The sequence below is a fragment of the Aulonocara sp. 'chitande type north' Nkhata Bay genome, linkage group LG3, assembly GCF_057382095.1.
Source record: "Aulonocara sp. 'chitande type north' Nkhata Bay isolate Kocher_YH1m ecotype deep benthic linkage group LG3, A_spYH_male_GT1.1, whole genome shotgun sequence".
In the NCBI taxonomy this organism is placed as follows: Eukaryota; Metazoa; Chordata; class Actinopteri; order Cichliformes; family Cichlidae; genus Aulonocara; species Aulonocara sp. 'chitande type north' Nkhata Bay.
This window is the reverse complement of record NC_141346.1, coordinates 18,536,539-18,548,588: the sequence shown is the minus strand read 5'-3', so window position 1 is coordinate 18,548,588 and position 12,050 is coordinate 18,536,539. Positions and strand designations below refer to the sequence as shown.

General features: G+C 41.3%; 1 protein-coding gene across 1 annotated transcript; it reads right to left on the bottom strand.

The window, feature by feature from the left end:
• Nucleotides 1–930: 930 nt before the first annotated feature.
• LOC147334333 (uncharacterized) lies at nt 931–12,050 on the bottom strand. The gene is made up of 10 exons (XM_086271531.1): nt 11,884–12,050; nt 11,230–11,277; nt 10,541–10,801; nt 10,216–10,461; nt 9,964–10,137; nt 9,164–9,250; nt 8,073–8,144; nt 7,549–7,632; nt 5,599–5,691; nt 931–1,121 (listed from the first exon to the last, which is right to left on the bottom strand). Exons 1-10 carry the CDS (start codon nt 11,912–11,914, stop codon nt 1,033–1,035), a joined length of 1,185 nt encoding a protein of 394 aa, XP_086127657.1. The 5' UTR covers nt 11,915–12,050; the 3' UTR covers nt 931–1,032.

The window sequence follows — 12,050 nt, the reverse complement described above, 5'->3', positions numbered from 1 at the left end:
CGCAGAGAACCGGGGACACAGAGAGCCGGGGACACAGAGAGCCGGGGACTGGGGAATTTGAAAGGCAAATAAACATGCAGACAAGACTGACTAGGGAACGCAGGAAGAGATGCAGGGAGAAGAAGAAGATAAGAAAGGGAACTGACTAAACTAAAACAGTAGACTTTAAACTAACATTTGATACAAAAATGTGTATATATAAATTTACATCAGTTTATGGAGAACATGATTCAAGAAATCATGCACCAATGCTCATGAGTACCATTCACAGAGAGTTGGGGAATGGCTGCAATCACAGCATTGTAAGATGGTGACAGATGTACCCTTAGGCCCCCTCCTCGATTCAGAGATGGTCTTTCCCTTTTCACATAAATGACCTCCTTGACTCTGCGATCAAACCAGCGTTCCTCCCTGTCTTATCCTTGAAAGAGTGTCCACTGGCCTGTAGGTGTGAATAGACTGCAGAGTCCTGGCCTGACGAGGTAGCTCTTCTGTGTTGTGCCATCCGCTTCGCCAGAGGTTGTTTGGTTTCCCCGATGTATAATAGATCAAATATATAATATATCATAGAAATCCTCCTGGCACTCAACAGCACTATGGCACTATGTTATAAAATATGCAAAAATTGGTCCACCTCTAGGACCCAGTCCCCTAGATTTCATCTGAGACAGCTGCACTCACCTCCTTTAAACATGCATTATAAACAGCAAAGTGTTTTCTTTACCTCTATCACTGATACAATATCTGTTGTGCTAAAACAACCCAGCATGTGTGGAGGGGAGTAGGTGGAGCTGGATAACATGCAGTGACTGTTTTCAAAGATGAACTCTGCAGGCATGGACATGCATTCGTGATTCTTCATGTTTCCAGTGATTGGCCAAATGGAAAAAAACAAATCCACCTCAGTGTAAACTGTACATTCAAGTCATTTATTTCAGTGCAACTGTAAAACTGCAAACACACACAGCATGTAATTAAATAAATAACATGTGCTGCACAGAGGTGTGCAGGACTATATTTAGCAGCCAGCCGTCATCTCTGGTCAGACTGGATCGGCTGTTTGGAAGGCGTCATTGTTGACTTCAGTGCTGAGTAGATGACCCCTGGCTCTGGTGAAGGATCTGAACACAAACACACAGATTAAAGAAACTTTTAAATATCAGGTGATAAAAACTTCTTGGACACATCAAAAAATAACTGCACATGCAACATTTTCCACAAAGAAAACATCCACTGAAGTGTAACAGAGCCGGGACACGTTTAGTCTTGTACTCACATGAATCCTCACAAAGATCAAGACAATATATTCATTTTTTCACTGACTTTGGATTTGATAAAATAGATCAAATGAACCCTTTAAAGAGACTCAGATTCGTTAGCTTTGACTCAAATGAACTGTTTTCACAGGCCCAGGCTGCTGGGGGTTTCCCATGATGCACTGAGAGTGACTTACTCACTATGTGTGTATAAACCTCTCTGCACTTAATTATCAGTTATTATTAATCTCTGACTTTCTTCCACAGCGTGTCTGTTTTCCTGTCTCCCTCCCCTCTCCTCCAGCCAGTCACTGTCACGGTCCCCGTGTCTCTCTGGCTGGCCCATGCTGGCTACAGGTTTTGTTGTTGTTCATTTTGGTTTTCTTTCTCTCCTCCTCCTCTCTGCCTGGGTGGAGCTCATTACAGGCTCTCGCTCTTGGCCCACGCACCCGTGTGATGATGTCCACCTGCGGCTGATCGGGCTGATTTCCCCAGCTGCTATTTAAGGCAGTGGCACAGAGCAGCTCACCGCTGGAACATTAAACTACCTGAGTTCGTGCTCGCGGCTTATTCGAAGACGTTTTGTTTGTTTTTCCTGTTGTGGAACTAACCGTGCACTTCTTGTCTGTAGATTCTGGACCAAATCACCGGACCTGTCCAAGTGGGGCAGTGTGTGGAGTGTGGGAGCAAGTGCGGCTGAAGAGGAGTGCGTGTGTGCGGAGGAGCGGTGGCGGTGACTGAGTGGAAAAGGAAGCGCGTGTGTGGATCCCCCCCCCCCCCCCCCCCCCCTTCTCTCCCTGGAGCCCTGGACCCCCTCCCAACTCACTGTACATATATTTTGCACTAAGGTGATCCCCATTGTAAATAAATCCCCTTTTGTGTTTCCTTGAAAAGAACTGTCTGCGCGTGAGTCCGTTCAGTAGCCCTGACAGTCACCAGAGACGGCCGCCCCTCCCAGAGCCTGGTTTTCGTGGAGGTTACTTCCTGTTAAAAGGGAGTTTTTCCTTCCCGCTGTCTAAAAATGCTTGTTTATAGAGGTTGTCTGATTGTTGCTGTTTTCTCTGTGTTATGCCAGGTTTTTTTTACCTTGCAATATAAAACATCCTGAGGTGAATGTTGTTGTGATTCAGCACTATATAGATAAAACTTAATTGAAATCACATTATAGAGCTCACAGTTGAAGTAAGAATCTGACAGGACAGTAAACTGGTTTAAATAATGGAGGAATCTCATCACTTTGTACATTTCACACTCTGTTGTTAGAGCAAAATGTCAACAATAAACTGTTGCTTATTTCTAAGATTCATTTTCAGTCTAAGAATATAAAACTATTACAGTTACTATTACACTCTGTGTCATAAATGCAGTTCTAGCATCTGTACCAAATCAAACCCTTGAAAATTCAGTGGAGCACTTTAGGGACGTGTTGGATTCACATCATCAATGTGCAGCAGCTGTGTGATGCTATCATCTCTATATGGATGAAAACCTCAGAGGAATGTTGTCGAGCACCATGCTGAGTCTATGAAGGATTAAGACAGTTCTGACGGCAAAACTGGGACTGATCCAGTAATAGCAAGGCGTACCTAATAAAGTGGCCAGTAAGTGCAGTGCATAAAAATAAACGAGTCACAAAACGATATGAGCCAGTAGGTGGCAGCAGAGGAACTCAAATTTGCTCAACAAAAGACTTTTTTCATCTGACCTTTGACCTTTTTCCTGACACTAACAATGAGTCTGGCCCAAGCTGGGCCCCCTTCAGCAGGCTCATGTCAGAGATTTCTGGCTCCTCAGGCTTGTTCCCTTTAGGACATTTGTTCTTGCAGGATTCTTCTCCTTTAATAAAGTCAGGCCTGGATCAGGTGACCCTGAACCCTGCCTCAGTTATGTCGTAATCAGTCTAGGCTGCTGGGGGGCTTCCCATGGTGCACTGGGGATTTCTTCTTAATCACTCACCTCTCTGTATTTAATCATTAGTTATTATTAATATTATTAATGTCTGGCTCTCTTCCACAGTTTGTCTTTGTCCAGTCTCCCTCCCCTCACAACCAACCACTCGCAGCAGATAGCCGCCCCTCCCTGAGCCTGCTTCTGTCTGACCTTACTTCCTGTTTACAAGAAGTTTATTTTTCAGATGCCAACAGACTTAAAAAAAAACTGATCCCCAAGTCCAATAACATTGTGGTGATGTATCTGTTGTCGGGGGGCTGGTTGTCATGATCCTGGTTTTTTAATTTATTAAACTTGTCGTTTATTTTTGTAGTATACTGGGATTCTGGTGAGTCTGATTCAGGATTGTGTCACTTCACTGTTGACACAATCCTGTTTTTTTTACTATTTACTTTTGAAATGTTATTGACATATTCTTTTAACTTTAAAAAAAACATATTCTATCATTACAGGACAGTCTTGGTGATGTGATACCAATACATGCATTTCCTTTAATGATATGTCAGCTTGTCCATTATTAATTTACTGTGTGTAGCTTTGATTTTCCTTTTTTTTTAATATTTCTACCTTTATGAGTCGACTGTTTCTTTGAGGCAGAAAAAACATTTAACAACTTACTGTATAAAATTTGAAGTCATTTCACTTTGATTTATTTTCCTAAGAACATGAACACTAATCATTCAGGAACTGAAGATGTGTCAGCAGCAGCTGGTGACTTTTTTCTGTTCCCCAAAAAACCCTTCAGTGATAATCTTTCACTGATCATCCGCCTGTTTGTAAATACTTGGTATCCATAGAATTTCTAAACGTCCTGTTTCACTAATCCTACCTTTATCTGAATGAAACTTATTTAATGCTGTTTTATGAAGAGACGTAGGCATACCATGCACCACCCACTTGTCCCTGTTGTGTATTTACGTCCATGTGGGGCTCGTGCTTTATTAAATGCACTAAGTGTGCGCACTTCTTATTAGAGAAATGATTTTATGAGACTAAACATGCTGTAACTGCTCCTGCTGCCTCTCTTACTGGGACATTTCACATCAGCAGTAAATTATCTGCAGTCTGTTAATGTTTATCTCTGATAGTGGACTCAGAGGAAAGCAGCTCGCTTAGCTCTGTCCAAAGTACCAAATCTACCTGCTCACACTGGCCACACTTGTTGAAAACTTGTATGAATATTTGTTTAATCTGTACAAAAACCTAAGTGCAAAAAACATTTTTGGTTTGGTTATAAAATATTCCCTCCACACACTTCCCTAACACTCGATCCAACTTAAGCTCACACAGGATAGAGCTCTACAAACTAAACAGGTCCCCAGTCCAGTGTAAAAACTGCACACAGCCAACCAGGAGATTCAAACCCAGAGCCTGTGAGGTGTCATTAAAGGCATAATGTCTTCAGATCTACAGTACAAAGCAGGGTTAAGGGCTGAAGAGCAGGTTATGGTCAGCCTAAGAGATCAGCAGGTTAAAACTGCCACCAGATCTCTGCAGGATCCCGCTGAGCTCAGAGCACAGATAACACGATGATCTAAAATCTCTGTCTTTCCCAGATGAGCATCAATAAGTTTGTTATAAGCATCTTTATATTTTCCCTTTTCATCCTGTTGGCTGAAGGTTAAAACCATTTTATTGTTCTATAAACCTTACAACAGTGATATGATCCTACCTGCTGAGCTCATAAATAAGCCTCTGATATATGTTTTATAAAATCAAAATGTGCTTTTTTGCGTTGTGTCCCAGCAGATGAAAGTATAAATTAATAGATTCATAGTTTATAATAATTCTATGAGAAATATCTAAATTTTTCAGCATCTTAAAAACGGTTCATGATCCTGAGAGATGTGTGCTCGTACACTGTCCTCCTTTTTTCTACCTTTCTTTCTTGGCTTTAAACAAACATTAGATCTACTTTCAGTAAGTGAATAAATGATGTGTTTTTTTAATGGTTCGTTAGGCTGTGGTTATGTTTGCTCCTCCTGAGCACTCAGAGGTGTAAGACACTCACACGTTCATATAGTATGTCATACTTACTGTGGGTCACACTCTGCTGCTTCGTCTGCAGCAGCTCTGCTACTTTCAGTATTTGTGTTAAACCTCAGCATTTTCCTCATGTTACAGTTTGAGTCTCTCCTGTCTGCTTTGTGGAGCTCTACAGTGCAGATGCTGTCACTGCATCATCATCTTTTCACAGTGTTTATCACAGTGCCAGCAGCAGGATGAATCTGACCCCATTCTTCTTCTTCTATTGCATTTAGGCTTTGATTAGCTTTTACAGTGTGGAGGGATCAAAGTGATCCGACTTCCTCCTCCTCTGTACAAACAGCATCTGTGCACTTAAACCAGATCCTGCAGAAGATCAGCGAGTATGAAAGAGGAGCAGCTGTACCTCTGTGCCTGCTGTTTTTCCTGATGGCGATTTCTCCATAACTGACTTCGCTTGTTATGTGCATCGAAGAGTAACCTGCAGCTGGATCACACACTGAAAAAACAAGATAGAAGTCACGTGAGGGAAAATGTGGACTTTTCATGAGTAGGGCTGCATGTAAAGTCACAGCACATCCTCTCTTCAACCTGGAGTGACTTTTTTTAGCACCTCTGCTGAGTTTAGTGCTCGAAACAGGAAGCTTAATGAGTGCAGAGCTACTCACATCTGCCAAGCCCGTTTAACACTTTGCAAACTTAACGTAACCCAAATAAAGCACTTTGCTAAGCTGTGAAAGCCGTTTCAAAGAAAAATTGACTTTTAGGGTGAGTGTAGCTGCCTCCACCGATATTCACCTCATATTGGACAGATGTGAGTTTTTGCCATGGCTTCTTGGCCTCATTTGGCCCAATTAACACTGGTCAGTCCTACAACGGAGTGAAAGTATATGCAGGGAAACTCTGAGGAAGAATGACCCAGTTTAAAAATCTGAATGAAAATACTGCTGCTTTATTATCAGTGCACAAAGTCTGAAAGCTCAAAGCCCCATGAGTCAAAAGGTTTGAACCACTTAAAGACACCTTCACCACATCAGAAGGAGTTCCTGACTTTATAGTAAAAGTGAGAACACAAAAAGAACAAAAGTTTGTGCTCACTCCGAGAGTCCGGTGGACACACTTCTGTTTTTTTCTTGCACACAAACAAGAGGGTGAATGTGAAGGGGTCTGAATCCTGTTGTCTGCATTGAACATGCACAACTGTGTTTGTGACCCACACCCATTTTCACACCTTGGCTCATGTGATTAGGTAGAGGATCATCAGGGGGTCCTTTTGTCCCAAAACTCCTGCAGGCTTAAATCTGGGACTCTCCACCATTTGACCTTAGAACTGAAGAAGCTTCTTGGATGAGAGGTGAAACGTCTTCAAGCAGCTTAAAGAAGTCCAGACACTTTTCTTTCCAAGCTCCTTAGACAACAATGTTGTTACCATCATTCGACGGGACCAGCTTCCTAAATATCAGATGATCCAAGGTTACACTTTCAGTTCCCACCAAAGGATGCAGAAGTGGATCAGAAAGAACGTGAGCATCACCACATGCTTATCCAGACTTTCCTCTTGTTTCTGTAGCACAGAGACGCCACAGATCTGCTTCACTCAGCAGCTGTTTGTGTTACAGCTCTGTCTGAGGAGGAAAATCATCATGGACGCATTATCTGTTTTTGAAACTGGCAGCTGCACTCAAGATATAACTTGGAAGGAAAGCTCATCTTGAAGTGGATCAATTGTGTTTTTCTTTATTTCCTGACATAGATCTTGTTCCAGCCATGGATAATCACGTTAAACATTTCTAATAATGTGGTCAGGAGGGAGAGAGAATGAATTGAGGGCCTGCACCAAGACTCCATATCAAATAAAGAAGGATTATTTTGAGATGTGAATCATGCTAAGCTATTCAAGCAGAGTCAAAAGATAAAAAATATGGACCTGGAAATGTTAAGAGTCTAAGATTCCATGTTTGGAAAGTTGGAAAGTCTCCAAGCACCTAGAAAAGTGAGGCTGATGTTCAGTGGACTGAAGATTTGAAAAGAGTTGATTTTTTTTTGTCAGCTGATTCTTGTTTAGTTTAGTTTAGTTAAAGTTCGTACCATGTTGGAGCAACTGTGGCCACATAATTCCCTCTCGGATTACTAAAGAATTCTGATTCCGATTATTAACAACCATCATAACGTAGTCGTGCACTTCAGTTTAGTGCTTAGCTTAGTTGCTGATCCAGAACACCAACATATGGAGCAGATTTCATCACAGATGCATCCGACACATGTTCAAAAACAATCAACCCCAGAAAACCTCCTGTGGAAACATCAGAACACCTTCAAAGATTTTTGAGTTTGTCGTGCCGGGAATTTTTCATACCTTTGGTCCCGTTTGCTCCGTTTTGCTCGTTTGCTGCTGCTCGTTTCACCGATGAGTAGGTGGCAGCCGTTGAGAGATCTTTTTCTGTAAAGTCAATTTGAAACGTTGGCATTTGTGTCATTTGTGTCAATTAAAATGTCAAGTGGAGGAAAGATTGTGTTTGATAAAAAGCTGGATGACTCTGACATACATTTCTTCAAATAACATTTGAATTAAAAAAGTGTTTCCCCATTTTTTAAATCAGAAAAACAGGAAACTGAAGTGCAGCAGAGCTTCTTTGTTGTTGTCGCTCTTCTAGTACGCTGACGTGCAGAAACATGGATATCTGCCCGCAAACTAACGTACGCCAAGGGCTAACAGTACTGAAATGTTGAACTGATGGAAGAAAAAAAAATCAGGACACCTGCAGTTACTTTCTAACGGAAGCACCAGGCTTTCGTCTGAAACCCCGAACATGAACCTTGTGGAACTTTTTAGGAAACATCACACGTTTTAAAGCTTATCTTGCAGGAAACTCGGCGTACCTCTCGTCCTGTTTGAGGCTGTTCTTCTCACCGACGAGTAGGTTGCAGTTGCAGCTGCTGGGGGATCTTTCTCTGCATAAATCAAGTCAGATTTTCCTCTGAGAACAGATAACTGTCACTGCTGCTGCTTCAGCATATGAAATAATGATATTAATAAATCAGCAATCAGTGGGAAGGGAAAACTGCAGTCGGGATGAATCTGATATAAAACTGTATTTCTTTCTTTCTCTGAGTCTTCCAGTGAAACAACATTTTAAAAAATGGGGGGTTTAACACAAGATAAGATACCTTTACCTAATCTGACACAGGGAGGAGTCGCCTGTTTCAACAGCACAACAGTCAGAAGGACCCTCAGCCTCTTAGTAGGTGGGCCAAAAAAAAAATGGGGCAACTTGTCCGTTTCTTGTAATTGTGTTTACCAGACTTTCAGAAAACTTGACCTCTGACCTTGATTTTAAAATCAAGGTTCCTGAGATTTCAATTGATCCCAGATTTTTTAGATGTATCTATGGTATCAACTTAATATTAATCACTTTGTCAGAATCAGAATCTGACTATCCCAGCACTCTTTTAATCCCAGAGGAAATTATGTGGCTATGCTTGCTCCAAGGCAGTAAAGAACAGTAGCTAACCAAACTAAATTAAAGAAAACAACATATTACAAAGTTACAAAATATAACAAAGTAGCTCTAATTATAAATATACCGGTAAATAACACATGATTGAGTGTAATGTAATAATATATTTTTGCGTTCTCGTGTTCACACAGTTGGATGTCCACACTGCCTGCTGGTCTGACGGTGTGACAAAAGTAAAGATATATTTAAAGTAATGTGTAACATATACACTTAAAGCCATGTCACAAAGATTTGTTATATGTCCAGTGCAGTGGAAATGATAGCATATATACACATGATAAAATAGTAGCATGAGGACCTGCAGTTCACCCTAAAAGTATCACCGGTGTCTGAACGAGCACATGTTGGAGATTCTCTTCAAAAAACCCCAAAACACGAAACTTGAGTAACGTTTTGAAGAAACGTTGGATCATCAAAGAATCTAGATATTATCTAACAGGAAATGTTTCCTACCACTCGTCCTGTTTGACTCATACTGCTGGTTCGATACGGTTCTTCTCACTGGTGAGTAGGTAGCAGTGGCTGCTGCAGGATCTCTTTCTGCAAAAATGAGATGAAAAAGATTTTCCACTGATAACTGTACTGTAACTGCCGATGTTTCGATGTTTGGAGCACTAATATTCATAATCATCTAATGATGATTAAAATGCAAAGTGGAGGAAAGACTAAAGTCAGCATTACGGTGGGTGATCTTTGTGAGACCTGCGGTAAAACATGTAAAAGAAAAAAAACTTTTTTTCTTCTCTTCTTTCAGTCAGAAAACAGGAAACTGGACGGCGGCGAAGCTTCTGTTCACTTCGATACCACAAAATCTCAAGTGCAGCATCACGGTTCACCCAGAGCAAAACAAAACATTTAGTGTAAACTATATTAAAAGCATGTTATTGAAGATGAAATGCAGAAGCAGAAAATGTTGCACAACTGCAGTGTGTAGTTTCACTATAAATATCGTAATTTAACTGTTTAAAAACAAGTGCTCACAAAGTGCAAAAACAGCACATCCTGTGCATCATGTGACTGTTATTAAAGGAACAGTTCACCCCATGGTCACACCTACATGTGTGATTATGTTTATCCACTTCAGTTACTTCAGTGTGAGTTTCCCACTGGGTGAGATATCAGCGTCAGTGTAACAGGACTGACTTTCACCCACTTTATACCACTCAGAGAAAAACACTGTAGATTGTGTTATTTTGTCACTTTAAGCTGGTTTTATACAGAAACATTAAATGTGAACAGAATGTGTGTCTCACCTTCAGGTTTCCTCCAGACACATCTTCTCACCAGTACAACCAGTACAACCAGCAGCAGCAACCCAAATATGGAGGAAACTGATAGCACCGCGAAGAAGGAAACAGTAGAAAAAGAGGGGAGGTGGAGGGAGGCAGTTGAGGCTGATGGAGGAGGAGAGGTAGAAGAACCTGAAACTAAAGAGAAACACAAGTCTTTGTGGTCACTTTGAGTCTCTTTGGGTCTAAAGTCTGTAAAAGAAACAGAAGCCTCACCTGTGACAGTGATCCAGCTGGATGGAGACTCTCCATGACCGCTGATGTCACACTTGTAGAGGCCTTCATCAGACCTGGAAACATGCTGGATGGTCATGTGACCTGTAGGCTGCTTCCTGATGAGGGAGCCATCTTTATAGAAAGCAGCTGGGAGGTTGGAGGGAGTGGTCTTTGTTTTACAGAGCAGAGTGACGTCATCTCCCTCCATCACAGGGAGGACAGGACTCTGCAGGATCACTGATCCACCTCAACACAGAGACAAACTACAGCATTTCATCCATTTACACACAGCTTCATCAACACTAACTCCACACACTCAGCTTACCAGTGACTGTCAGGTTAACCATGTTACTGATGGGACCCTCTCTGGACTCACACCAGTAAACTCCACTGTCCCATGGGAGGATGCCACTGATGTTACAGGAAGAACCAGCTGGTTTTCCCCACTCCTCACACTCAGTTCTGGTGTCTCTGCTTGTGTTTCTCCTCAGAGTCCATTCAGCAGAGCTGTCGTCCTCCTCACAGCTCAGAGACACAAAGTCTCCTTCAAAGAACAGAGAGCTGCTGGGACTCACAGTCAGACGAGCTGTGAGGGATTATAGATTTTTTGAATGAACAGAAAAAAATAATTTTAAAACATCCCGATCTCTGTTGTGGTGCAGGGTCAAAGACAGATAGAACATCTGAATCCAGTTTAAGCAACATATGCTTGAGTCTAAAAGTTGATCGGAAGCTAAAACAGTGCACATTATTTTATTAAACTGTAGTGACTTATGTACTGGAACATTTCTTTATTTGAGTAATGGTATCAGTTTCAACATCAAATTCTTAGCAAGCACGAAGAGTGTATTTCCCCAAATTTTCCTCTATTTTTAATTGCATGCATTTTCCTGCAACTATTTTATGTAAAAATTACTCAGAAAAGGAAAAATACTGATGTCAAATCTATTTTCTGTGAAGAAAAACTTTGATACATTTAACATCTCTAGGATTCCAAATTATGAGTTCACTCACCTCCATAGGTAATGCAGCTCAGCACCGAGAAGAGAAGTAAGCCGCAATCTGAAATTTGGAAGAAAAAAAAAAGTAAAATCACTCAACTTAAACTGGTGACTACCAGCTAAAATTAATCTGGACATGAAACCTGGACTGAAAATTGAATAAGTGACAATTAAACGAGTTGATATATTTAAAGGCTTGGCAGGTGCCACTCTTTGCAACATAGATACACACAGAGATACAAACGGGGGGAGTCTTTGCTTAAAAATGCAGCTTACCAAGACCTGTGACCACAGAGCACATGTATGACTGGTAATCATCAGTAAGATTGGTAAAAAAGGACAAGAATAAGATAACAGCATGATTTGCAGGAGACGGTGAAGTAGACGTTTGAACCCTGCTGCGGTTTGTCTGCAGCAAAAACCTGAAAATCTGAACTTTAAGAGTTTAAAGAAGTAAAAGCTTGAATCTGGTGAAACCTTCAGTTAAAGAGAAGCAGCAGCTGTTCGAGCTCAGTAAAGTGCACGGATTAACCACTGATATAATTAAAGCTGAATCCTGTGCAATTCATTCCTCCCTGTAGCTGCAAACATCTCTGTGTCCCAGATCCACTGCACTCCAACAAGATCAACATTTACACATTTTACATTCAGTACATGAGGTACTTACAGAGCAGCCACAGAAGCGATGCGTGTCCCATTCTTCTGCACAGTGTCGTGTGATTAAGTTGTTTTTTGTTTCATCACAGCAGTTAAACACACCTCCTTCCTCTTGACTTCAGCGGCTCTGTGGTTTCTATTCTGCAGTTCCAGGAAAAAGGCGTTCAGTGTTTTTTA

What these genes read in the sequence shown, in the direction of transcription:
- LOC147334333 (XM_086271531.1), bottom strand. Translation starts at nt 11,914, where the DNA reads ATGGGACACGCATCGCTTCTGTGGCTGCTCT. An exon ending in GGTTAACCTGACAGTCACTG is followed by an intron (nt 10,462 to 10,540) that starts GTAAGCTGAGTG and finishes CTCTGTGTTGAG; the next exon opens with GTGGATCAGTGATCCTGCAG. An exon ending in GAAAAACAGCAGGCACAGAG is followed by an intron (nt 1,122 to 5,598) that starts GTACAGCTGCTC and finishes GTTTGTGTTCAG; the next exon opens with ATCCTTCACCAGAGCCAGGG.